The following is a 24,349-nucleotide window of genomic DNA, read 5'->3' as shown; positions in this document are numbered from 1 at the left end:
CCCCCCGCGGCGCCCACAGGAGCAGGCGGCTGGGGTGGGGGGGGGGCGGTGTTTCTGTTCCGGTTTTTGTGGTCAGTGGGTTGTTTTTTTTGGGGGGGGGGCGGGGGGAAGGAGGGGGTTTAATGCTGAAGTATTTATTGACCCCCCCCCCCCCCCGCCGTGGGCCCGCTCTGGGGGCAGGGGCAGCGGCATATCGCAATAAAGGGGACGCTGTGGTTCGCGGTGGCGCCTCTTTGCTCGCCTGCCCTGGGGCAAGCGGGGAGGGAAACTGAGGCATTGGGGGGGGGTGCTCCTCGCGCTAAGGGACCCCGGAGCAGCCGGATTTGCATTCCCCCCCCCCCCCCAAAACCAGGCAGAGGGAACCCAGGCGTCCGGGCGCCGGCGGGGAAGGAAGCTCTCAGCACACCGGAGCTCTTTGCACCCTTTATTAGCGCGATCTTCCCCCCAACCCTGTGCAGCCTGGGGAGGGGGCGGTGGGGCCGGGGGGGGGGGGGGCTGCCCGCCTGCAGGCACCCCAGGCCACCCCCCACACACACACACCCCCCCATGCATGGCTCAGCACCCCTGAACCCCCACCTGCAGCCAGCCAGGGGACCCAGGTGTCCTGTGCCGGGGGGGGGGGCATCCCCCAGCCTGCCCCCCAAGGCTCTGCCCTGGGCCAGGGGGGGGGATGGATGTGCTTCCCCCCACCCCCCCCCAGCCCCAAAATTCCACCCTGCTTTTAAATCACAGTTTTGCTTAAATATAGGTAGAGCGGCCGTGCCGGTCCCCCGTGCCCCCCCCCCCACTGAGGCCAGGCGCACCCCGTGCTCGGGGCCGGGGCACGGGCGCTGCCTGGCCAGCAGACAGCCAGGGTGGGGTTTTGGGGGGGGGGGGGGAAACCAGCCCACGCCGCCGGGTGCTGAGGGCACCACTGCTGGCACGAGCTGGGCGGCCTCAGCGCAGCCAGGCGCGGAGGGGCCCTGCTACCAGAGCACGGCGCCGTCCAGGTGGGCAAAGCCGGGGTCCAGGCGCAGCTTCCAGTACGTGTTGTTGGTGACCCACGACTCCTTGCCGCTGGCGTCGGTGAGGCGCCTGGCGCGGGAGGGCGGCCGGGTCAGGCCTGCGGTGCCCCCCCGCCCCCAGACCCCGGCCTGTCCCCCTCCCCGTGCCCCACCTGAAGAAGCGGGCCTGGTGCGCGATGTTGTTCTCCTCCATGACTCGGCGCCGGTCCCGCTGCAGCTGCTCGATCTGGCGCTTCTGCGTCTCGGCCGCCGACACGTTGCCCTCCTCCAGGTACCTGGGAGCGAGGTCATCCCTGTGACGAGCTGCACGGCCTCAGCCCTGTACCCCGCCAGGGCCCGGCTGCAGCCGGAGCTGTGCCGGGCGGGCGGTGGGCGCTGCTCACCGCTGGTCCGGGCGCAGGCGGGTGTCGGTGGAGGGCAGGACCCGCTTGAGCTCGGGCGTGAGCTCGTTCAGCTCCAGGGCGAACTGGGTGAAGCCGTAGTTCCTCTCGTGGTCGCGGGGCATGGGGTCTGCAGGGGACAGCCCTGAGCGCTCCAGCTGGTCCCGGACCCCCCCGAGTGCCCCTCCCCAAATCCCCCCCTGCTCCTTACTGGCTCTCCAGACGCACTGGCCGCCGGGGGCCGGGCCACAGAAGAGCCCCTCGTGCCACTTGCCGGCGAGGCGCTCCACCACCTTCCCGCTGCGGCTCAGCACGGCTCCCTGCACCTCGTTCACGCTGGAGCCCCAGTACCGGGCCTGCGGGGGCGGGCAGGGGGCTGCCTGCGGGGGGGGCGGGGCCTGCCGGCAGGGGGCGGGGCCTGCCGGCAGGGGGCGGGGCCTGGGAGGTGGGGAGGGGCCACAGGGAAGGGGCGGGGCCATGGGGCTGTCAGAATGAGGGGTGGGGTCCTGGGTGGGTGAAGGGGCGGGGCTATTTGGAGGGATGGGGCCAATGCTAGTGGGCGGGGTGATAGGGAAGAGGTGGGGTCTGCGGGGGATAAAGGGGAGGGGGCTGGAGGGCGGGGCTATGGTGCTGGGCGGAGCTTAGGAGGTGAAATGATGCCCCTGGGGGCGGGGCATAATCAGTGCAAGGCGGGGCCTGTGCCAGGCAGGGGGCGGGGCCGGGGCGGGGCCCGCCTACCTTGCAGAAGGTGATCTTGCAGTGGTAGGCGGCGTCGCGGGTGTTGCGGATGAGCACCTCGCCGTAGTGCTCGATCCAGCGCGGGCCGCTCAGGATGTTGTGGATGCAGGTGGTCACCTTGTTCCACTCGAAGTGGTCGCCGGACCTGGGCGAGAGCCGGGGCACCGTGGGCACGGCCGTGGGGACACGGGGACAGCGGCGGGGGCACGGGGACGGGCGCTCACCTGGGCAGCCGGACGTTCACCGTGCCCATGGGGACGATCTCCAGCGATTTGCCCCAGAACTTGTTCTTCCACTTCATGTCTGGAGGGCAGCAGGAGGTGAGACCTCCGTGTCCCCTGCCCGTGTCCCCTGCCCACGTCCGCGCCACCCGCCTGGCTCACCTTGCCAGAAGACGAAGTTGTCAGACTCGGCGTGGCAGGCGGAGATGGGCGGGTGGTGGCCAACCTGGAGAGGGGAAAGAGGGACAAGCCAGTGGCAGGGTCCGCGGCCACCAGGGCCGCCCCGTCCCCGTGCCCGCACCTGCTCGCTGATGAAGCGGAAGCCCCGGTCGGGCCGCACGCACTCGTAGGTCTCGCCCAGCACCGGGTTGAAGGGTTTGCTGCCCGCCCGGTAGTAGGTGGAGGCGTAGGCGGACACGGCGAAGGCCGCCACGTAGACCTGGCCATGGGGAGACCCCTCATCACCCCACGCCGGGCTGGAGGGAGTGGGCTAACCCATGGCTCCTCCCACTGAGCGGGGGGCGTGGCATATCCTGACTCCTCCCCTTTGCAGTGTGGCACCACCCCCTGGAGGTGGGGCATCGGTTGACCCCTCCCCTTGGGGGTGGGGCCCTCCTTGGCCCCTCCCCAGAGGGGGTGCGTACCAGGCGCTGGCAGGGGTCCGGGCAGCGGCTGGCGCGGTCCAGCAGCCCGCTGTACTCGAGCTCCTCGCAGAGGCGCTGCAGCGTGTTGAGGGGCTCGTTGAGCTGCACCGGCATCGACACCTTGGACAGGTCCTTGCCGATGTTGTTGCGCAGGATGTTCCAGAGGCTGACGTCGCCCGCGTGCACGTGGGGCGCCGGCAGGCAGCTCCGGCCCGGCGCCCCCGGCCCCGGCAGCTGCAGGGGCGGCAGCTCCGGCTGCCCTGCTCCTGCCGGACACGGGGGCCGTGGGTCGGGGTGCCGGGGGGCCCCAGCGCCCACGCACAGCTCGCGGCGCCCCCGGCCCCTACCTCTCTGGAAGCTCTCGGCCGGCTCCTCGGAGATGCTGTTGGTGGCCTCACTGACGCACGACTCGGCATCCGAGGCCTGGGGGACGGCGGCACAGAGGGGGGGCCGTTGGTGACGGCGGGGCGGGAGGCGGCACGAAGGGGTGCGGGGGGGGGTTAGCCCCCAGCGGGAGGGCCAAGGGACACCTCGTGAGGGAGGGCGGGGGCAGCGGGAGAAGGCACCAGCAGCACCCACAGCCCCCACCCGCCGGGCTCAGAGACACGGGAGCCCCCGAGCCCCCTGCAGCGGAGGGGGGACCGGAGCAGACACAGGGATCGGAGGGGACACGGGGGTCGGGGGGGAAGGTGGCTCCTGGGCCGGCTAACGGAGAGGGGGACGGGAAAAGAGAGAGAATGGAGAGATGAACCGATAGAAAGAGCAGCAGCCTCGGTTCGGGGGCAGTGGGCACCGTGGGGAGGGGCTATGTCAAGCCCCTCCCTTGGCTGTAGCCCCTCCCCAGCTGTAGCCCCTCCCACCTCATTCTCGGAGGAGCTGGCGGAGAGGAAGACCTCGCAGGCGTCGAAGAACTCGGTGTGCGAGTCGGCCAGCGAGACGATGCTGCGGTTGGAGAGCTGCTGCTCGCGGCCCTTGGCCAGCAGCGCGTCGGGCTGCGGGGGCACGGACCTGCGTCAGCCCGGGGGCCGCCGGCCCGCGTCCCCCCCTCGCCCCCACCCCGGCCCCCCCCTCACCTCGTCGGGGTGCAGCGAGGCGAAGGAGTCCAGGGTGGTATCGGAGGAGACAGAGAGGGAGTGGAAGCGGTGCAGGCCGTCCCGGGGCTCCAGGCTCGGCAGAGAGGCCTGCGGAGACAGGGAGAGGCTGGGATAAACTGAGGGGCAGAGATCCCCCTCGACCCCCAGCGTGTCCCCCTGGCCGAGGGGGACCGGGGAACACCCCTACTCCTGGCTCTCACTCGAGCTGTTAGCTCAGCTCTAGGCTGAGACCGTGCCAACTCATTTCACCCACCAGCAACTCAACAGCAACACCCCCGGCTCTAGCAAACCTGCACCCCAGCTCTGCCCGGCGCCCCGCAGCACCTCACCCCGGCGTTCCTGCCGCCGCCCGGGCAGGGGGCAGCGCGCTGGAGGTCCAGCGCCCGCCACATCTCCTCCAGGCGGGCCCTCTCGGCCGTGAGCGCGGCCACCACGCTGCTGAGCGAGCCGTGCACTGCGGGGAGACGCAGACGGGCGGTCGGGCTTGGCCGGTGCGGCACCCCGGCGTCAGGGCCGGCCCGGCCCCAGTGGCCGCCCCCAGCTCGGCTCAGCCCACCCAGCACGTCCCACCTTTCTGGGCCAGGATCCAGAAGCTCCTCTGCAGCTGGCTGTACTCGGGCGGGAGGCTGAAGGGCAACTGGCTCTGACACGGCTCCAGGTAGCGCGAGAGGTTGGGCACGGAGCCGTGCAGGCGGCCCACCTGGCAGGGGACCAGGGCGTGAGCGTGGCCCCGAGGGACCCCGCGCCCAGCTCTCCCCCAGCCCCGGGGGCTGCCCGAAGCCACGGGTCCCCTTCCCACACGGAGCTGCTGGGCAAGGCGGGGGCCGTCCCCCGGCGCCCGCCTCACCCTGCCGATGGTGTCATCCTTGGCAAAGCTCTGCGTGCACCAGATCTTGGTGGTTCGCTTCCCCTTTTTGGGCCTCTCCGCGGCGGCCGAGGGCTGCGAGGAAGAAGAGGGGGTGAGAGCCAGCCCTCCCGGGAAGAGGGACAGGCCGCCGGGCGCGTGCCCGGCGCGGCCGCGCTCACCTGGCTGTTGGAGATGAGGGGGGCCGAGGGGATGCGGTGCAGGGACTCCAGGCTCTGCAACATGCCGTTCAGCTCCTGCAGCTTCGCCTGGCACTCGGACAGCTCTGGGAGCGGGAGCACCGTCAGGGAGCCGGGAGAGGGTGTCCCCCGGCGCCGCGCGCCCCGGCCCAGCCCGCTCACCGGCCGAGCAGCGCTGCAGCCCCTCGCTGTCCTTCAGCCACGCGTTCACCTTGTCCCGGGAGCTGGCGAGGGCGGAGAGGGCAGGGGCGCTGCCCGAGGGCAGGATCCGGGTCCAGGAGCTCTGGAGGAGAGGGGAAGGGGCGCTGAGGGGGCTGCTGTTGGAAACGCCGCTCCCAGATGCTGTCTCCCACCCGGGGGGACGGGGACCCCGCGCTGACACTGACCTGCGCGGCGGTGGGGGTTCGCCCCACGAGACCCCTCCTGGAGCCGACCAGGGGGTCGGGCCTCTCGCCCTGGTGATGGGAGCAGAGGCTGCTCACCCAGCTGCTGAAGAGCTCCGGCGACTTGATCTGCAGGAAAGATGGCAAATAGGGGGAGGAACGACCCAGTGCCCCGAGCCCCATCCGACCACTGGCCCCAGTCCCAGCTTCAGGCCCTGAGCTGGTGCCCCGAGCCGGTACCTTGAGGTGGTAGATGTTCTCCTCTGTGTCCAGGTCTACCCGCTGCGCCTTCTTGTTGACGGACATGACGGACTGACGGACGTCGATGGAGCCGTGCAGTTTGCCCTTGAGGACCTGGGGGAGCCCAGAGAGCCTGTCTGACAGGGCAGGGGGACGGGAAGAACATCCTCACAGGGGAGAAGGGGTCTTCCCCACCCTGAGCCCCACAGGGAGGCTGGACGGATACCCCGGTCCCATACTCACGTCCTGGCGCGTGGTGGCATACTTCAGGATGCCCTTTTCCAGCACAAAGTACCTCTGGGGACAGCAAGGACAGATCATTAGAGGGAGATAGAAATTGGTGCCCGCATCCCCCCACCCAGGCACCCGCATCACCCCAAGGCTGGCCACGGCACCCACAGACAACCCAGCAGCACAGGGAGGGCGCCCCGTGCCGGGAGCTTCGGCTGGTTGCCTCCTGGCCATCCCCGGACGCCCACCAGCCCCGTTACCTTGTGCCAGCCCTTCAGAGGCCATTTCCTCTTCTTGAGCAGGTATCCCTCGTGCCCCTCCGGCTCCTGGCCCGGGCTGCCCCGGGCATGCGGGTCGTCCACCACCTCCCAGGTCTCCGAGCCCTGCTGGAAGGGGTGTCAGCACAGGGCCCTGGGGTGCCCCTTGGCCCTGGGGGGAGTGCGCTACCAGAGGGGCCCTCCACCCTTATTAAGGTGGGGTGAAGCCCCATGGAGCCCCACAGCACCCCATGGCACCCTGGACGCCGGAGACACTGTGGGCAAGGCGCAGAGACCATCCCGGAGCACCAGGATGCTGCCGTGCCCCCCCAACCCAGAGCCCCCTGACCTGGTGCACGCTGCTGTGCTTGGAAGACACGGTGCTGTTGGAGCGCGACGGGGCCCTTTTTGGAGAAGCCGGGTCCTTCTCGTGGCTGCCCATGGCTGGTGAATGGAGGGGGCTGGGGGGGTCCGGCCAAGCCCCTGCTCCTGTCGGCGCTGCAAGGCCGGGACGCGGGCGCTCGCCTGGTGCGTCGGGGCTCGGCCGTCACGGCCCGGGCGGCGGGACCCACTGCAAGGAGGGGACAACGCGTTAGGGGGCCGCTGGGGTCTGTCCCCCTCCAGCGAGCTCGCCTGTTTGCACAAGGCTCTATTTTCCTGCTCTGACCAGAGACCTGGGTGCCAGCGTCCAAGCAGAGCCTCACCTCGCCCCGTGCCTCAGTTTCCCCTGCTGGAAAGGCTGGGGCATCCTCCTGCCCTCCCGGGGAACTGGGACACGCGCATGTGGCTCCGACACCAGGAGGAGCCAGAAGCTTCTCCGCGAGGTGGAGACTTCCACCCACCCGGCGTTATCTCACCTTTGCTATCTGGCCCTCGCCCGCCCCGCCGCCCGCCGGGCGGTGCCGGAGACATGGGTTCAGAGTTCAGCCCCTGCCCCACCGCGGCTCCACTCCCGCTGCCCCACGGACCGGGTGCCATGGGGCAGCCCCACGGCGGGCACGGCCCCAGCCCTGCCACCCGGCCGACGCAGCACGGCTGGGGCACGTACGCCTGCCTCGGCCCCGATCTGTCCCGTCATCCCGATCAGGAAGCAAAGATGTGCCCGTGCGCAAGGGCACACGCAGCATCCGGTGCCATAAATGGGCCCTGACTAGCCCTACGCGGGGGAGTTTGCACAGGACTTACCCCAGCCACGGTGGAGGCTGCATCCCCCAGCAAAACCCTGCCGGGCCAGGGTGAAATCACCGTGTGCCTTGCCCCAAAACCCAGGCCCGGCTACGCTCCCGTCTCCCACACGGGCTCCTCCAGCCATGGCGGGACCCGCGGCCGGCCGGAGAGCCAGGCGGGATTCCCTCCCGCCGTCCCACTCACCCCCTCCGCCTGGCACCTCGGTACCTGGCAGCTCCGCACGCCCACTCAGCTGTCACAGCCCCGCTGCTAAATATACCCCAGATGTGAAGAGCTGCTTCCTTTTATTCCTTCCCCTGTTTTGGTGTGGAGGGGTTTGCCTGAAACGCAGCGATGGGATGCACAAGCGCGCCGCACCTAGCTGCTCCCCCCCATCGGGCCAGGATGTGGCTGCCTCTGGGGCAGGGCATTTCCTTATGGCCCGTTCGCTCCTCCCATTTACAGAAGAGGGAAACTGAGGCACGGGGAAGCTTTTCCCCTGTTCCTGAGCTCCTCTTCAGCGTTGCCTCTCGGGGCTGCGCAGAGAAGCCAGGTGTCCTGGCCACTCGGCCTCTGTTGTAGCTACCAGTGCGAGCAGGACCTTGCTGGGACGGTGGCCAAGCCACAGCACAAATAAAAACGACACCGCACATCTCTTCCTGGAGATGGGAATAATTATAGCCCTGGGGCTCTGCTCTCCAAGGTGGGGGGACCCTGCTGGAATCAGACCAGATTTCCCCCTCTGCACTTTTTTTTTTTTTCGGGGGGGGGGTGTCTCCCATCCCAGCCTGGATCCCCGCCGAACCTGCTTAGCTTGGCAGGGAGCGCGGAGCCCCACCGCAGCCCTGGGGGTGCCGGGGCCGGAGGGGCAGGGCTGACCCCCCCTGCAAGGGGGCAGGCTGGGGTCGGTGCCTGCTTGCAGGGGGGGGGGGGCCTCACCGGCTGGGCCGCCCCCTCTCCGCAAGCAGTCCCCATCGCGGGGGCACAGCCCGTACGTGCACCGGGCAGGACACGGCCCCGTACCCCCCCCCCACCGGGCCCCCGCACGGGGCAAATTCAGTCCGGTGCCCCCCCCCAGCCCCCGCCCGGGGCAAAGCGCAGCGCGGCCGCCCCGTCTGCCCCACGCCGGCGGCAGCCCCCCCTCCCCGGGGGATGTGGGGCAGCCGGGGCCGGCGGGAGAGGAGAAACCTTTGCAAAGGGGCGCGGGGCTGCAGGACCCCCCCCCTCCGGTACCGGTGCCGCTGCCCGGCCCTCACCTGTGCGGGCGGCGGGCGGCGCGCCGGGGCCGGTCGCATCCTGCCCGGCGGCTGCAGGAACCGGAACACGGAAGGAGGCGGAGGCGCCGGGCCGGAGCCGCTCGGCTCTGCCCCCTGCACCGTGGAGGACCGGAGCCGGCAGCGCCGGGTGTCGCGGGGGGGGGGGGGAGTCCACCGGGACCCCCCCGCCGGCGAGGGGCACCCGGCCCGGCCGCGCCCCCGCCGCCCGCCCGCGGCCGCAGCCGCCGGTACCTGGGACAGCTCCAGCCCGCGGGGCCGCCCCGGACGCTGCTCCGGGGCTCGGCACCGCCCAGGAGCCCTCTGCCCGGGCCTCGGGGCTTTGCTCCGGGGGGGGGGGGGGGGGGGGGGCGAAGCCCTCCGGGCGCCCCGAAAGCTCGGGCCGTGGCGGTGAGTCGGGGCCGGCGCCCACCCCGCAGCTCTCAGCAAGCTTGTGCTCACCTGCCCCGGGGCAGAAACGTTGCACTGGCGTTTCCTGCTCCAGAGAGACCCCGTGGCGGCCTCCAGGTACGGTGCAGCAGCTGCTGGCCCCCCGAAGGAGGCAGGCTGCAGGCAAAGGCTCGTTCCCTGCCAGGCATTCGCACACAGCAGCCCCGACCAACGGCGGTTTTGCCCCAGGACCAGCACAGCACGAGCCACAGAGCAAGGGACATGACCCAGGCCATCCTTTCAAATGCCCTTCCTCCCTTCTGCTTTGCCATTTTGCAACAGAGATTTTGGGCCCTAGAAACACCCCGCATTTGGCCCCAGGACTCTTATGCCAAGTCTACTCCAGTCCCTTCCTCCGAATGCTCCAACCCAGAGGAAAAGGCTTGTTGGAAAAATGCACTCCTGAAACAGCGTCCTGCTCATCTCATGGCACACAGCGGCAGGGCCCAAGACCTCGCTTTGGTCTGGGCAAGCTCCTTCTCCCCCCCACAACACTTCTGAGAGCGGAGCTTGCTGGCAAGCACAGCACTGGCACTCCAAGGGAGAGGGATGCGAGCTGCCACCCCACAGCGATCCCAGGGCACACGCTGCAGCCCTCAGCAGTTGCTGATGCTCAGAGCTCTGCTTTAGTCCTGGGGGGGTTTCTCCCTCCTGTCCCGGATTGCAGCACCACAAGCAGCGAGCATGGAAGAGCTGTCCTGACACAGCAGCTCTGCCCCAGAGCGGCTGTGCCTCCACCACAGGTGAGCTAGAAACCCTTGCAGCAGGACCCCACTTTGGCCTCTCCAGAGGACGTTGAGGTGGGAACACAGGGCAGGAAGAAGCCCCCTCCCCCAGACACACTCCCCTTCCAGCCCTCCACCGTTAAGGCAAGCCCAGCCCTCAGGATCACTTGTTAACACCAAGTGGTTCACTTTAATGGAAGAGAGACAGCTCCCACAGCGACAGCACGGGTAGCGCTGCCCCTCGCCCCCAGCTCCTGCGGAGCAGCACAGCACACCTCCTCCTCGCTGCCGGCACAGCAGCTCTCCAGCTCCTGGCTGGGACCGCCCGGAGCATTTCCGCGCGCACAGGCTGGATGTCTTCCACGCCAGCAGCAGCCACGGTCTCTTCCCCTGCTCTGCCTACTCCAGCCAATTCTGGTGCCTCTCCGATACAAGCACTGTGCTCCCTCCCTCCGACCACGTCCCCCCACTAGAGTGCAGCACCCAAAACACACCAGGTCGCCCCTGTGCGCCACCAGCGTGGGCAGCAGGGAGCAAAGAGAAGGGCTGTGCAAACGGGGCTCCCCAAACAGGCTGATGGTATCACGCTGCCCCCCTATTGTCCTCAGGCCCACTACTGGATGTGACACAGGACCAGACCTTCAGTTCCCAACCACCCAACTGCAGCCTGGTGAAGGAGCGGTCTCCTGACCACTGTGCATGCGGGACCCGATCGGGGAGCCAACGTCAGTGGGCCTCCGAGCTCTGGGAAAGCGCTGGCTTCGTGGGGCTCCCAGCAGTCGCCTCAGCCCCAGCCTGCAGCTGTTTGATGTACTCATCCAGCAGGGCCGTGAGGTGCACCGAGCCGCGCTGCAGCAGGGAGCACGTCTGGGAGGGCAGCAGGGCCAGGGCACCCACCGTCTGCCCTTGGGAAGCCTCCAGGGAGGGCAGTTTGGCAAAGTTCTCCACCCCTTTCTTGCTCAGGATGGTGTCGTCGATGCAGGCGCCTGGAAGATGAACGCACACCGTGAGGACAAGCGACCAGCTACAGGGCATCAGAGCTGGAGGCAATTCACCTTTCGCAGGTGCATCTGGAAAGGCTCGTTAGTGGCAAAGCTCCTGGCGTTTAAATTTCACAAGACACTTGCCACAGCAGGACCAGGAAAACAGATACCAACCTGCAAGTAAGACACCCAATACTCCACTGACTTCTGCCACAAGTCAGCTGCAGACTCCCTGCATTCATCCCCCCATCCCCATTTCAGTTCAAACCTCTGCAGCAGGGTCCAACTCCCACTACCCCCAACCAGCACACCAGAGCCCGATCTCAGCGCCAGCTGACGGACACGGGGAACAGGAGGAGGCTCTCACCCAGGAGGTTGATTTGTGGCACACCCTTCAAGACTCGCAGCATTTCTTTCACCTTGGTTTCTGGGCTCACTAGCAGGATATTGCGTCCCACAAAGAGAGGGAGGAGATTCTTGTACTTGGACTGGGACAGCACAGGTCTGACAATCTGAGGGGAGAGAGAGCTCTCAGAAGGCAGAGGGGAAACAAACAGGCTCATTTTCACCCCTGCAGGCATCACACAGAGCCACTGTAGCACAATACGCCCAGCTGCACCAGGCTCTGTCCCGGGCAGCGCTGCCCGTACCTCATTCAGGAAAAACTTGACCTCAATGTTGTGCTTCCGGAGGTAGTGTCTCATGAGCAGCATATCTTCGTTGGGCATGGGGTTGTACTGACACACCACAATCATCCTGTTGTCCCGGAATGCCTCTGCTACCAGTCGCCGTAACAGCCTGACGTAGCCGTTATCCTGAAAGGAGCGAGCAGCAAGGCCAGTGTATGATTGCCAGGATCGCGAGGAAGGGTGCCTGGCCTCTCCAGCCTGATAAGCTACAGGAGCAGAGAAGAGCCAAAGGCCTCCCCCTCTCCAGCCCTGCAGTCGGATCCACTCCTCCCATGACAGCGGGAGTTGCTGTGAAAGCAACTCACCCGATCTGTTCCTGGTTGCAGCACTTGATTGCCAACTGCCCTGGGACCTCTCACAGCCACCCACAACATGACAGAGAAAGGCCATAAGCATTCAGGAAAGCTCTCATGCAGGTCACCAGCCAGGTTAATTACCTTGGGAGGGCTGTGCCAGCCAAGGTACGTACAGCACCCGGCCAGCGGCTGCGGACCCAGCATCAGCAGCCCCCGGAGCACTGCCAACACAGGGCCTGCAAAGCTACTAGACCTCCACAAACAAACAGGCCCACAGCTGCACCACAGCCATAACAGCCACACGCAAGAAAGTTACCTCCTCTGCCTCCTTGACCACTTCCTTCTTGGGGGGCAGACACTGCTCGGGGATGAGCGGCTTCGGGGCCAGGTACTCGGTGACAGCCATCAGCTTCTGGCGCTGGAAGTGCATGGCCTTCCAGTGGCGAGTGACCGCCTTGGAGCCGTGGCGGACGAGCTGCAGGGCGGGCAGCCAGCCTGCGCAGAGGGGACACACGGGTGGCGGTCAGGGCCGGCGTCTCTGTCTCAAGTCCCCGCGGTGGAGAGAGGCCGGGACTGGCTGAGGGGAGGCCGGGGCAGGGGCAGCGGCCCAAGGAGAGGCCGGGATGGAGCTGGGCCCAGACCCCCCTCCCCTCCCGCCCCGGGGCCTGGCTCCAGCCCGGGCCTGGCACCACCACCCGCCGCTACGGAGCGGGTGAGCTCGGTGGAGCCCCCGGAGGGCGACGCCCGCCCCGGGGAAGGCGCCCCTCACCCCGCCGCCACGGCCCGCCGCCGCTCAGCGCCGCCATCTTCGCCGCGGAAGCGGGCGCAAAGCATTGTGGGGAGGCGGAAGACCACCCCCCCTCCTTGAGCCGCGCATGCGCGGAGGAGGCCACGCGAGGTGGGGGACTCGGGGACGGCTTGGCCCCGCCCCCGCGCTGGCCATCGCCGGCAGGGGGCGCGCGGCCCGCTTCGCCCCGCCCCTTCCGGTGCTGCCCGTCTCCTAGCAACGGGCACGCCTGCGGCCTTGTCCCCTGTCCCCTGTCCCCGGGTTCCGGCCCTGACCCCCCCCCGAGCCCAGGGGGTCTCGGTGCCCCCCAACCCGGGGCTCCCAGCCCTGATCCCCTCCCAAGCCCGGGGGTCTCGGTGCCCCCCAACCTGGGGCTCCTGGCCCTGATCCCCCCCCAAGCCCGGGGGTCCTGGCCCTGATCCCCTCCCATCCCGGGGGTCTCAGTGCCCCCCAACCCGGGGGTCCCGGTGCCCTGATCTCCCCCCAGCCCGGGGGTCTCGGTGCCCCTCCAGCCCAGAGGCCCCAGCTCTGACCCCCAGTTGAGGGACCCAGCCCCAATCCCCCTCCCAACCCAGCAGTCCTATCCTCATCCCCCCCCCCCCGCCCAGGACTCTAGTTCCCCCCACCCCCAAGTCCCTGGGGTCTCCTCCAACGTGGGAGTCCCAGCCCCAATCCACCCCCCAGCCTGGAGGTCACAGCCCCCCAGCTCTGCCCTCCTGTTCCTGCCCTGGTTGCCCCAGTGCCCCTGCCCCTTGCATCAGGCAGGGGTTCCATCACCAAGGACCCAAGGCAGGGACAGGGATCCAGCTCACCCCCCATGGCTGAGCTGGGGGAGACCCTGCTGGGGGGTGAGTGAGCCATCACGGGGCCTGGGGGGTCATGGGGCTTGGGGCTGTGGTGGGACCGTTGGGTTTGGACCCTGCTGGACTGGGCCCCGGCTCTCTGGGCTGAACAGGGATGCTGGTTTTCTTGCAGGCCTGGAGCAGACACCTCCAGGGGTGACCCTCACCGACACCCTCGTCGCTTCAAGGAACCTGCCCCAGCCGATGGCGACTGAGAGCCCAGAGAGCCGGTGAGGACCTGCCCAGGGCCACAGGACCAGCCCTGGCCTCACAGGCGACAGGGGGTGGTTTCCAGGCACTGAGGGCTCTCTCAGGAATGACTTTCTGCCTAGATGTAAGGCGCTGATGGCCCTCTCGACTGTCCGCTTGGATCGGGAGAACATCTGTGCTATTGGGAGGCTCCAGAGCCTGCAGGAGGTTCACAGCCTTTACCTGCAGCAGGTAAGGCTCTACAGCAGGCTCGGGTGGCAGAGAGAAGCACTGGTCCTGCAGGTGAATGCTGCCTGAGTGAGAGTATACAGAAGTCCCCCAGTTCTGCTCCAGTGTTTTTGCCTCCTCACATGGCCAGATGCTTTGCCGAGGGGCTGGCAGCACCATTCCCTTTCCCAGGGCTTGGGGACACTTTGCCCTGGGTGAATAGAGCCGAGAGCGAGGAAAAGCACATTTAACTCTAATCCCTGTGCTTTGAGGCATTTGCTGCATCATCATTACCAATTCCATCAGCAAAATTACCTAGGCTGTGAAAACAACATCTCCCTTCCTATAACGGTGGTTCCTCATGTACCTGAGCTGCCCACTCCTCCCCACCCTGGCAGGACACTGCCACCCTCAGAGTCTGTCCCTGCCAAACCAGAGGACAGCAGTTCTGAAAACAGAGGAGGATATTTAGTGGTTTTTAAACCCACACAGGGAGCTTTAGGGTCTTTCTGTACTCTGCTGGCCTCCCCAAGCAGTAGCAGGCTATGTACCCCATCTGTAGAGCTCCCTTGGCGCTGGTGGGGGTGTCGTGTTGCCCACATGTGGTTGGAGTGACCTGGGGGTGTTATTGAAGTCTGTCTTTTCATGCACTAGAGAATTGTATTGTTTTTTTCAGAACAGAATTGAGAAGATTGAGAACCTGAGCTGCTTTCCCCAACTGCGGTACGTGTGGCTCCTGCTCCTGCCCCGAGGCTTCCCAGGGCTCTCCCCATCTCTGGCCTATGGTCAAAGGCGAGCAGGGCTCCCTCCTTTCCTTGCTGGAGGTGGGGGTTCAAGTTACATAATGTCTCCCCAGTAGTTTGTTTTTAAGCCCGTGGCATCCATTTTTGGCCCGGCACACGATTTCTCCCTCCAGTACTATTTCCTTCCCAGCCACGCGGGCTCAAAGACAGACTTGATCCCATGTCATCGCATCTGAAAACAAAAGGGCCTTTTGGGCGTGAGATGGGGTCCTTTGGAGATCAGGCCCTGAAAGCACAGTGCCGCACTGCCTCTGACCCTGGGGGCAGTGGCAGGCACTCCCTGCCTGCACTGCGCGGGCATTCGCTGACGCAGCTTCTGCCTCTCCCCTCTCTGTGCTCTGCAGGTTCCTCTCTCTGGCTGGAAATCGCATCCGCAAAGTGGAAAACCTGCGGCCTCTGCAACACCTGCACTTCCTGGATTTGTCCCAGAACCAGATAGAGACACTGGACCCAGGTAGGGAGGCAGGCACAGATCCAGACGTGGCCCAGGTCTGCCCAGGAGACCTGGCCGACCTCATGCCTGGCAGAGCCTTGGTCCGTGTCCAGGGTCTGTCAGGGCCTCTGATACTTGGGTGACACGCTCCAGCAGAGCTGTCCTCTGTCCGGGGATGTATGCAAGTGTCACGCCAGAGGAGCCCTGTGGCTAGGTTTGAGCAATCGCTTTTGCTAGCAAACTCCAGGTATCTGCTTCCACCTTGTGTCCTGCTTTGGCAGAACCTTTAAGCACCTCATATCAGCCCCAGGGATTTCAGCCTGAGTAAACCCCCCCTGCAGTGGGGTTTACTCACAGCAAAGCTGCTCCAGCCCTGACAACCCTGTGTCCATTTCAGGAGCCACATCCTGCCCCTGCTAGACAGACAGGAGATAGATGGGTTCACACTGCATCAGCCTTTCAGCCAGCTTCTCTCATGGGTGATTTTTGCTGGGGGGAAGTGGGATAATATCCTACTCTCCTCTTCTGTAGTGTAACTAGTGCAGCACCAAGCCCTCCGCTTGCAGAAGGAGGTAAGGAAGGGAACAGTGAGGGCCTGGGAAAATCCTCTGTTCTCTCCATCGGACAGTGGAATACACGTTCCCTCCCTGCCTGCCTCAGTTTCCCCAGCTGTGAAATGAGAGGCTCCTCAGGAATGCATGTGAAGAGCTCCAGGAGACAACAGAGTGCAGGGGGTTGCTGCACTTGCAGAGCTTAGTGGAGCAGGTGGGGCTTAGGCCCTTTCTCAGCACCTTTCTTCCTTCCCTTTGATCTGTGCAGATGAGCTGCCCCGGAGCCTCCGTCTCCTCGACTTAACAGGAAATGAATGCACCCACCAAGACGGATACAGGTGGGTCGCGGGAACTTCTGGTGGCGAGCAGAGGGGGAGAGCAAGCCCCCAAGGCACGAACAAGGCTCAGCAAGGTTACACCCATTGCCTCTCCACAGCATCGAATACCTGAGCACCTCACCCAAACCCACAAAATCTCAGCCCAGATCTCTGCTCTCATCCCAGGCTGAGGGTGTGGGGTGCTCCGTAGTGTGCCCCCAGAGACAGCTGGACTTAGTGGTGCCACAACGACACAGGGTCACCCCCATGTGCTCCGAAACCAAAGGCGATGCTGGGAGGCAGGGGAACATTCACCGTTTGTTTGGTGTTTGCAGGGAGCTGGTGTTGGGAGCCCTGCCCCAACTCCTGCAGCTGGACACCCAGCCTGTCCCTGGCTGCCTGGACCCTGCCACAGATGAGGAAGAGGAGGAAGGAAGTTCTTCCAGCAGTGAGGATGAAGAGGATGAGTCCCTCTCTGAGCTGAGCAGCCCTTTCACTGCAGGCAAAGGTGCCCAGACTGAAACAGGACACGTTTGACACTTGCGCTCACGTGGCCATGCCAGGCTCTCCTGCTCAAGAGGGACTCACTGTTACTCTTCTCCCTCTCCCTCCCTCCATCCTTGGCAGATTTCTTCCCGGCTCTGCACCGGGAGCTGGCCAGGCGCTCGCAGAGGAGGCAGAGGGAGGCATTGGACGAACACGAAACCCGTGTGGAGGAGCTGGAGGAGCGTCAGGGCCTGCTGCTGTCTCCCACACCACTCGGCTCAGCGGACGCAGATACCCACCTAGCCCTGAACCCAGGAAGGGAAGGAGCAGCCTTTACCACAGCCCTAGGCCCCGGGCGGCCCCAGCCCTGTCCCCAAGCAAAGCCGGGGACACAGAAGCCACCACCGCCGGGAGTCGGCAGCCAGCGTGCCTGCCCGCAGCCAGAGCGAGTTCCCAGTGGGAGCCAGAGCCGGATCAAGGCCCAGCAAGGGGAGACTCGCGCCACAGCCCAGCCCAGAGGAGCAAAGAAATAGGCAATACCCCAAATCCCCCACCAGCACAGCACCGCACGCAGGTGGAATTAAAGCCTCTTTATTCCTACATCAGTCTGTCTGTCTGCCTGCTGCAGACTCATACCCAGCCTCTGCATGGAGCCCACAGCGAGCAGCTGGGGCCCTCTACAGCACGGCTGGGAAGGGGAGGACAGCGTGGGATGGCCCTGGGAAAAGACATGCCAAGCAGAGGGAAGATATCACATCCTCCCCCCGCGTGGCGGGTCCCTCTCCTTCCCCCCGCACCTGCGTTTGAGGGTCACAGCCACCCCTGAAAGAGCCAATTCCTATGGGACAAGTAATGGGGCTGGGGGCTCCACGCCCCTGGGCAGGGTCAGGAGACGCCAGTTGAGCCGTTTCTCTCCGTGCAGTTTAGCAGCCAGCACAGGGCAGCACTTGTGCAGCGGGAGGCGAGGAACTGGGACATGGCAGCGGGAGGAACATTTTCTCATCTCCTTGCAATGCTCCCTGCTGAAAAGATGGAGTGAGGAGGGATGGGAGTGATCCTCAAAGGCTGAGCCAGGGCCCAGCTTTGACCCTTTCTCTCCTCCCAACCCACCTGTACAGAGTTTATTTGTAAAACTTCATCTCTGTGTCCACACAGTCAAAGAAGAGCTCGGCGAGCTCCTCCGGGCTCGGAGCCATGGTCCCCGCCAGCAGCGCGTTCACCGCCTCCAAGCCCTGCCTCTCCAGGTCCCACAGCGTTTGCTGGAGCTTCTGGCCCTGCTCCTGGTGGGGTCAGTGAGAGAGAAGAGCTGAGACCTGGCATCTTCTGGACATTCAACTGCCTCCCAAATTACCAGAGCGAGAGCATGAGGGCTAGAGCCCCGAATGGCCTCCCATGGGGCAACAGTGGCTGGGAAAAGGCTCTGCAGGAGGAGCAGGGTCTCCAGTACCGGATTGCTCTCCATCAGCTCCAGCGCTGCCTGATGCCGGCGGTAGAGCTCATGCCGCCGATCGACTCTGCTCTGGAACCGTGGGATCTTCCTGGCGGGGTCATCAGCAAAGCTGGGAGATCTCACCTGGGGTGCAGGCTTGAGGCCGGCCACAAAGACGAAGGGTTTGAACACGGATCTGCGGAGAGGAGCAGAGACTGGCGGGGCCCTGGCACTGACCAGCGTGAGAACGGATCCTGCTCCCCTACCATACTCAGCCCAGGGTACGGCTCTGCCTCATCCCCACCTGCCCATCATGCTGTGTCCTGTGGGAACACGCACGTCCCCAGCATCCTCACCTGGAGGGGTCGGGGGTGGCCGTGAAGAAGTGGATGCAGGGCAAGGCAGGGTCCTGGGGCAGCACGGACACCATGCTGCCTGCCGTGCGGAAGCCCTCCGAGTCCACGCAGATCCCGCTGGCCTTGTCCCGGAGGATGGCCATGAAGGTCTCTGCTGTGACATGGCCTGGCGGGCAAGGCAGAGAGCCACGTCACCGCCAGGCTGGGTCCCCAGGAGCTCGGCCCCAACCTCGGCACTGCCGATCTCCTACACAAAACGTGGCCAAAGCGAGGAGACCCCAGGGTGGTCGTTGGCAGCCCCCGTCCCCGCGCCCACCTGCATGTTGCCGCAGCAGCTCCTTGCCGGCGCGGTAGCGGGCCTTAGCAGCCTCCATGCGGACGGGCTGCTGCGCCAGGGAGAAGACCTCGGCGAAGCTGAACTCCCCGGCCCCGCTCCACCAGCCCTGGCTCTGGGCGCGCTGCCGCAGCCCTGCATGCTCGGCCGTGATGTCCGTGCCGATGCTGAGCTGGTTGGAGATGTTGCGGCTCCCCTCTGGAAAGGACGGAGCGGATCAAGCTTGGGGAAATCCCTGCCTGAGGAATCGACTGGTGGATGAGCAACGTGAGCCAGGCTGAGACCCAGCACACTTGACACACAGCCAAACCAAGCAGCATCACCAGGGAGCGAGGCCCAGCGCTGCGAGGAGAGCAACAGCATGTGCACCTGAGCCCGTCCAGCTCCGAAGGACTTTCCCCCAGTACAACCAGTGCACGCTCACCTCTGATCTGCTGAGCTGCCCAGTACGGGCCGGCCGTCTCCAGCACCCAGGCCTCGGTGCGGTCGGCCAGGAGGAAGGTGTTGTGGTAGGCGAACGGCGTGGGCTCCTCCTTGCAGCTGCCGCCCTGGCCGTGCCGCTCCAGCAAGGCCGCGATCACCTCCACGGCCTCGCGGGCCGAGCTGCCCCGCTCCAGAGCCAGCCTGGCGCAGAGACGGCACCCGGTCGGCCGCGGGGAGCAGCGGGGTGCTGGCCAGCCGGCGGGGGACCGCATGGCGCCGAGCCGTCCCCGCCGAGGGACGTGGCCCTGCCAGCCTCACCTCACCAGGTCCATGCCCAGCAGCGCCTCTTCCTCGCCGACGGCCTCGCGGGTCCACACACCTTCGTTGCCCACGCAGACGCCGTGCTCGTTGGCGCCCATCTCGGCGCCCCACAGCCAGGCCGGGCGGCTCAGCACCACGGCGTGGGTCCGCTCCGCCTGCTCGATCTCTATGTACGTGCACTGAGGAGGGGCAGACGCGGGGCTGAGACCTGGCACGCTCGGTGCACCATCCCCAGGGAACAACCTGCCCCGAGGCCGAGCCGCGTCCTCAGTCCGTCCCCGGCTTCGTCTCACCTGGACTTTCTCCCCAGGGCCATGGAGCGCGGCGGGGAAGTACACGACCTCCTGCACCTCATCCCGCGGCCGGTCGGCGTTCTTGCCGAAGATCACGGCCGGCGCCGCGGTGGCCGGCGGCAGGGCCACGAAGCAGTCGCAGGACGAGGGCGCGGGCTCCCGCCCCGCCATCCTAAACCGGGCAGAAACGGGGTCCGTGGGGGGGGGGCACACAGCCCCACGGGGAGCGTGCCCCGAGGGACATCACCCCCTCGCCCCCCTCCCGGTGTGACCCCAGGCGGAGCCCGGTCCTGTGGGGGCAGCCGCGGCGGGGGACAGGGTGCGCGGGGGGGGGGGGGGCTGTCGGAGCTCGGTCACTCCTCGTCCCCATGCCCCGTCCCCCAAAAAGGATCTCAGCCACCCTGGGGGAAAGTGTCCCCCCCCTCCCCGGACAGCTGGGTCGGGCCAGGCTGCAGCTTGGGCATGGGGGCTGGCTGGGACCCCGTTCCCGGGGGGGGGGAACTGGACGAAGGGGATCCTATTCCCGGGGAGGGGGGCGAAGGGGATCCCGTCCCCGGGGGGGGGGAGGTGGCGGCCCCCGTCCCGCCTGCCCCGCGACCCTGCAGCCCCGCGGCGACCGGGGCCGGGGCGCGGGCACCGGGACCCCCGACCCTGCCCGGGTACAGCACCCCCCGGCCCCGGCCCCGCGCACCTGCCCGCTGCTCCGCCGCCGCCGCCGCCGCCGTCCGGTGCCGCCCCGTCCGCCCCGTCCGGGCCCGGCGGTGGCGGCGCCCCGTGGCTGGAGGCCGCAAGGCGACACCGGCCCCGGCTCCGGCGCCGGGGCGAGCGGGGCCCGTGGGGCCGGGAGGGCATCGGCACCGGGCACGGGCCGCGACCGGGGCGGGGACCCCACCGGGGACCGAGACCTCACCGGGGACGGGGACCACCATGGGGCAGGGATGGGGACCGGGATCCCCCCCCCACCCCGATACCTCCCTCCAGGCAGGGACGGGGACTGGGGACCCCCATGGGTAAGGACGGGGGTCCTGGGTACCCCCCAACCAGGCAGGGCCAGGGCACCCAGTACCCCCAGCTGGGCGAGGGTGGGGGTCCTGCTCCGGCCATGGGTGGGGGTTCCAGATACCCCCCCCCAACCAGGCAGGGCCAGGGCACCCGGTACCCCCAACTAGGTGAGGATGGGGGTCCCACATACCCCCAACCAGGCAGGGGCAGGGTCCTGGGCACCCCGAAAGGGCAGGGACAGGGGTCCCAGAAGCCCCCCAGCACAGACCTGGGTCCCTGCCATCCTTGGGGGGCAGGAGGCTCAGCCCCGATGAGCTGCCAGGGGGGGTCCAGGAGGGCAGAGGCTCCCCCCGAGGGCTGCCACGGCCCCGTAACCCCCCCGTAACAGGGTCCTACTCTGCCCCAGAACCCACTGGCCTCATGGGGGGGGTTGTCGCAGGGCACCCGGGGGCCCCGTGCACAGTGCCGTGCATCCCTGGATAAGGGGGGGGGGGGGAACGGACGGGAGGGCAGGGGAGGGCCGGGCCGGGTGAGTGGGCAGGAGGGAGCAGAGCTGCAATATTTGCAGCGCAAACACCTCTCCCTCCTCCCTCGCTCCGGTTTGGAAATATTCGGCTGGGGCGGGGGGAGGCCGTTCCCCACAGCCGTTGTGCAAGGGCCCCCGGGGGCTGCGCGGCTCGCGGGCAGCCCGACGGCGGCGTACGCGCTGCCGGGGGCTGGCGTGGGACGCCGCCGCCGGACCCCCGGCGCGCGCCCCATGTTTCAGAGCAACGCCTCGGCTGCCCGCCGGGGTGCCGGCTCCCGCGGCCTGGGGTGGGGGGGGGGGGGGTTGAGCAGCCGCCGTCCCCCACCCGGTGCCGCGGGTCCCCGGCTGCGTGGAGCAGGGCTCAGGCGAAACCCGTGTTTTCCAGACAGGCCCTGATGGTTGCAAACATCCCCGGGTCAGGGAGCCAAGTGAGTCACTCTGCGGCTGGCGAAAACCTCGGGGGGGGGGGGGGGGCGCGGGAGAGGAGGAACCAGACTTTCTCTGGTCATCGGCGCGCCCGGCCCGCCCTAGGGTGCTGCCAGGCCCGCGGCTCACATTGCCGAGTCTGCCGGTGTCGGTGAGACGCGGCGGCCGCCTCAGTTTCCCCGCAGCCCGGACACTCCCTGCTGCGGGCCGGGCGCCAGCGCCTGGGCAGGACGGCGCGCACGTACAGCACCGTGCACCCGGCGAGCGCCCGGCTGCTCCTCCGCGCTCGCCCCGGCACCCTCCCGTGCGGGGAGACCCCAGGCCGTGCCGTGGGGCTGGAGGGGGCTCAGCCTGCCAGGGCGCCCGGGTGCTTTTGCCACCTGCGGGCTGGTGGAGAGAGCAAGGCCGGCGCGCCAGCGGAGACGGAGAGCCGGGGCGTGGAAAACACGCGGCGTTTATTACGGTACAAAACACGAAACCCCACAAACCGGCAGCCCCGACGCTCTTGGCGGCACAAGCGCACCGACCACCGGCCCCTCGCCGGGACGCCCCGATGCGGGGGTCCCGCGGCACGTCCGCCGGCTCCCGCAGCGAGGAGGCGGGCTGCCCGCGCCGCCAGCGCCCGCGGGCTGGGGTTCGGCTCGGCGCCCGCGGGCCCCGGCCCGGCCAGGCTGGTTTCTCCCCGCCGGGGGTGGGAGACGCGGTGCAGAGGCAGTCCGGGGCAGCGGGCTGCGATCCCCGCGCCGCCGCAGCAGGCTGGACTGGTTTCGGCGGGTGGGAGCCGGCCTCGCTCCTTCCCCACCCGGTTTTACAACCTGCGTTGCCCCATCGGCGGGAGGCAGCGCCCCGGGGAGGTGTGGGGCGCCGGGCTCGCGGCAAGCAGCACCCCTCCGCCGAGGGCTGCCGGGTCTCATCCAGCCCCGCCGAGCCCCGGCATCGCCGCCGGGACCCCCCGCATCCTCAGCGAGCCCGGCGCGGCCCGTCCCGCGGCCGGTGCAAGGCTCCCGGCCCGAGCTTGCAGCCTGCATCCCCTTGGGGCAAACCGGGCGCAAAGCTGGACCGCGCTGCACCCTCCAGCTGGGGACACGGGGCTCAGGGGGGGTCCGAAACACCACCCTCGCTGGGGCTGCACAAAGTCGGGAATTTTGTGCTGGAAAAAGGTAAATGCCAGAGTCGGGGACTTCCTTCAAGAGCCGCGGGAAGCCCAGGTCACCTGCATCCCCTTGGGAGGGACGGCCTCGGCCGTGTTGGGGCCAGGGCCCTGCAGCCCCCCACCCCACCCCACGAGACTTCGCCCGTCGCCGGCTGTGCGTGGGCTCCCCGGGCACCCCCACGGCTCAGCCCCGCGCGGGCCGGGGCCCTGCGACGGGTCCTGCCTCCCCCCCCCGCCCCACCAAAAAGGCCCACGGATACAGCTTCAGCCCCAAACGTCCACCCTGCCCAAGTGGCAAAGCCTGGCTTCACCTTAATAAAATAATAATAATAATTAATAATTATTAATAATAATAATACTAAAACAGTCAAAAACAAAGGTTTCAGGGCGCCCCGTTGGGCACGGACCCCCCTCGACACCACCGCCACCTTCCCCCCGTAGCCCGGTCGCTCAGTTCGAGCCAGGCAGCCTGCGCAGACCTGGACGCGGCCCCCCCAAAGCCCCCGGGATTGGGGCCACGCTGGGAAATCGGCTCCCCCCACATCTCCCCCCTCCCCAGGTTCCCGACGGGTGTCAGCGGGGCCGGCCAGCGGGACGCGCGCCCACCCTGCCGCCCGCGCTGCCCCCAGCCCCTGCCCCGGCTCCTGGGTTCGCCGCCTCCTTCTCTGTCCAAGGGCTTCTGCCAAAACTACTGGGGGGACCAAAAGGTCCAAAAAATGAGCATTTAAGTGGACCGTCAGCCGCGGGTGAAGGGCAGATGGGGGGGGTCCCCTGGGGTAGGGGGCGGCCAAGGGGTGCCCAGGGGAGGAAAGACGCGGGGACCGGGTAGGGGCTGGCGCAGGGTCCCCCGGTGAGACGGGGTCCCCAGGGGGACGTACAGCATGCCCGGGGGGGGGGACGGCTGGGTGGCTCTGGAGGAGCCCCAGGGTGGACAAGTGGGGCACCCTGGAGACACCGGCTCCCCGGGGGGGACGGACACCTGGAGCCCCCCGGAGACAGGGGACAGCCCCGCGCAGGGAGGGCTGGGGGTGCCCGGGGAGGAGGCCGGGGGGCCGGGCAGCGCTGGCAGCGGCAGGCCGTGCCAGGCCAGCCGGAGGAATGCGGCCGCGCTGGCTCTCCCGGGGCCGCGGGCCACCGCCGCCACCGCCGCCGCCGTGCGCTTCCCGCCCGGGGCCGGAGCGGGCGGTGGGTGTGGGAAAGCAGCAGGTGTGCGTCTTGGGCAACCTCGCCGAGAGGCGCCGGCGGCTCGCCGGGCCCCCGCGCGCCCCGCCGGCCCCCCCCGACCCCGCGGGACCCCACGGCGCAGCATCCCCCTCCCCGCGCCCCAGTCCAGCGGCTGCAGGGTTCGGGAGTTTTTCTTTTTTTTTTTTTTTTTTTTGGCCTATATTTGGGCTAAAAAAGAGGAGAGGCAATCGCATCCCCGAGCCTGGCAAAAGCGGGCACCAACGGAGATAAATGTGGGACCCCCCCCCAACGTGGGGGACACCCGCCAGCCGCACCGGCGAGCCCCCACGGGTGCCGCGCTCCCCTCGGCATACCCGAAACCTCGCGGGCGGCCAAAGAGCCGCGCTGGGACGCGGGGCCGAGCCCGGCTGCCACCCCCCGGGATGCTGGCGGGGGGGGGGGGAGCCAGGGGGGGCTGCGTCCCATG

The 24,349-nt window shown here is 67.7% G+C and overlaps 4 protein-coding genes across 13 annotated transcripts; 1 reads left to right on the top strand and 3 right to left on the bottom strand.

The window, feature by feature from the left end:
• Positions 1-411: 411 nt before the first annotated feature.
• On the bottom strand, positions 412-8,740 carry OSBPL7 (oxysterol binding protein like 7). 9 transcript variants are annotated; one of them, XM_068919259.1, is made up of 22 exons: positions 8,660-8,740; positions 6,586-6,807; positions 6,240-6,365; positions 5,992-6,045; positions 5,749-5,862; positions 5,512-5,637; positions 5,288-5,408; positions 5,108-5,211; positions 4,929-5,021; positions 4,652-4,781; positions 4,411-4,535; positions 4,061-4,168; positions 3,848-3,979; positions 2,988-3,410; positions 2,645-2,782; positions 2,506-2,569; positions 2,347-2,425; positions 2,123-2,267; positions 1,596-1,740; positions 1,388-1,514; positions 1,157-1,279; positions 412-1,074 (listed from the first exon to the last, which is right to left on the bottom strand). In XM_068919259.1, exons 2-22 carry the CDS (start codon positions 6,676-6,678, stop codon positions 966-968), a joined length of 2,679 nt encoding a protein of 892 aa, XP_068775360.1. In that variant the 5' UTR covers positions 6,679-6,807; positions 8,660-8,740; the 3' UTR covers positions 412-965. The 9 variants fall into 9 exon arrangements, with proteins under 9 accessions (XP_068775360.1, XP_068775355.1, XP_068775361.1 ...); XM_068919254.1 differs by having other exon boundaries at positions 1,596-1,764; positions 2,506-2,782; positions 2,988-3,253; positions 3,335-3,410; XM_068919260.1 differs by lacking the exon at positions 2,645-2,782 and having other exon boundaries at positions 1,596-1,764; positions 2,988-3,253; positions 3,335-3,410.
• Positions 8,741-9,994: 1,254 nt separating this feature from the next.
• On the bottom strand, positions 9,995-12,734 carry MRPL10 (mitochondrial ribosomal protein L10). The gene is made up of 5 exons (XM_068919115.1): positions 12,569-12,734; positions 12,116-12,294; positions 11,465-11,629; positions 11,182-11,326; positions 9,995-10,817 (listed from the first exon to the last, which is right to left on the bottom strand). Exons 1-5 carry the CDS (start codon positions 12,603-12,605, stop codon positions 10,558-10,560), a joined length of 786 nt encoding a protein of 261 aa, XP_068775216.1. The 5' UTR covers positions 12,606-12,734; the 3' UTR covers positions 9,995-10,557.
• A 560-nt stretch (positions 12,735-13,294) lies between these two features.
• Positions 13,295-16,968, top strand: LRRC46 (leucine rich repeat containing 46). The gene is made up of 8 exons (XM_009670154.2): positions 13,295-13,434; positions 13,562-13,658; positions 13,761-13,869; positions 14,522-14,568; positions 14,993-15,102; positions 15,901-15,970; positions 16,285-16,457; positions 16,577-16,968. Exons 1-8 carry the CDS (start codon positions 13,404-13,406, stop codon positions 16,966-16,968), a joined length of 1,029 nt encoding a protein of 342 aa, XP_009668449.2. The 5' UTR covers positions 13,295-13,403.
• Positions 16,969-17,010: 42 nt separating this feature from the next.
• SCRN2 (secernin 2) lies at positions 17,011-20,337 on the bottom strand. Of its 2 annotated transcripts, none has more exons than XM_068919083.1 (9): positions 20,283-20,337; positions 19,592-19,763; positions 19,296-19,477; positions 18,979-19,178; positions 18,537-18,752; positions 18,221-18,386; positions 17,883-18,060; positions 17,546-17,715; positions 17,011-17,454 (listed from the first exon to the last, which is right to left on the bottom strand). In XM_068919083.1, exons 2-8 carry the CDS (start codon positions 19,760-19,762, stop codon positions 17,557-17,559), a joined length of 1,272 nt encoding a protein of 423 aa, XP_068775184.1. In that variant the 5' UTR covers position 19,763; positions 20,283-20,337; the 3' UTR covers positions 17,011-17,454; positions 17,546-17,556. The 2 variants fall into 2 exon arrangements, with proteins under 2 accessions (XP_068775184.1, XP_068775185.1); XM_068919084.1 differs by having other exon boundaries at positions 17,011-17,457; positions 20,283-20,324.
• Positions 20,338-24,349: the final 4,012 nt, after the last annotated feature.

The sequence above is a fragment of the Struthio camelus genome, chromosome 25, assembly GCF_040807025.1.
Source record: "Struthio camelus isolate bStrCam1 chromosome 25, bStrCam1.hap1, whole genome shotgun sequence".
Taxonomy (NCBI): Eukaryota; Metazoa; Chordata; class Aves; order Struthioniformes; family Struthionidae; genus Struthio; species Struthio camelus.
Note: the sequence above shows the minus strand (reverse complement) of the source record. Positions and strands in the feature narration are given on the sequence as shown.

Excerpts from the sequence above, each read along its gene's own strand:
- OSBPL7 (XM_068919254.1), bottom strand. The coding sequence starts at position 6,678 with ATGGGCAGCCACGAGAAGGACCCGGCTTCTCCAAAAAGGGCCCCGTCG. Across the intron at positions 3,254-3,334 it reads GGCCGAGAGCTTCCAGAGAG|GAGCAGGGCAGCCGGAGCTG; the intron begins GTAGGGGCCGGG and ends CGTGTCCGGCAG. Across the intron at positions 1,765-2,122 it reads GCAAGATCACCTTCTGCAAG|GCAGCCCCCTGCCCGCCCCC; the intron begins GTAGGCGGGCCC and ends CCCCCCCCGCAG.
- MRPL10 (XM_068919115.1), bottom strand. The coding sequence starts at position 12,605 with ATGGCGGCGCTGAGCGGCGGCGGGCCGTGGCGGCGGG. Across the intron at positions 12,295-12,568 it reads CGGCGGGCCGTGGCGGCGGG|GCTGGCTGCCCGCCCTGCAG; the intron begins GTGAGGGGCGCC and ends CCCTCTGCGCAG. Across the intron at positions 11,327-11,464 it reads TCAAGTTTTTCCTGAATGAG|ATTGTCAGACCTGTGCTGTC; the intron begins GTACGGGCAGCG and ends CTCTCCCCTCAG.
- LRRC46 (XM_009670154.2), top strand. The coding sequence starts at position 13,404 with ATGGCTGAGCTGGGGGAGACCCTGCTGGGGG. Across the intron at positions 15,971-16,284 it reads ACCCACCAAGACGGATACAG|GGAGCTGGTGTTGGGAGCCC; the intron begins GTGGGTCGCGGG and ends TGGTGTTTGCAG. Across the intron at positions 16,458-16,576 it reads CCCTTTCACTGCAGGCAAAG|ATTTCTTCCCGGCTCTGCAC; the intron begins GTGCCCAGACTG and ends CATCCTTGGCAG.
- SCRN2 (XM_068919083.1), bottom strand. The coding sequence starts at position 19,762 with ATGGCGGGGCGGGAGCCCGCGCCCTCGTCCTGCGACTGCTTCGTGGCC. Across the intron at positions 19,179-19,295 it reads CTGGGCATGGACCTGGTGAG|GCTGGCTCTGGAGCGGGGCA; the intron begins GTGAGGCTGGCA and ends TCTCTGCGCCAG. Across the intron at positions 18,061-18,220 it reads GCCACCCCCGACCCCTCCAG|ATCCGTGTTCAAACCCTTCG; the intron begins GTGAGGATGCTG and ends TCCTCTCCGCAG.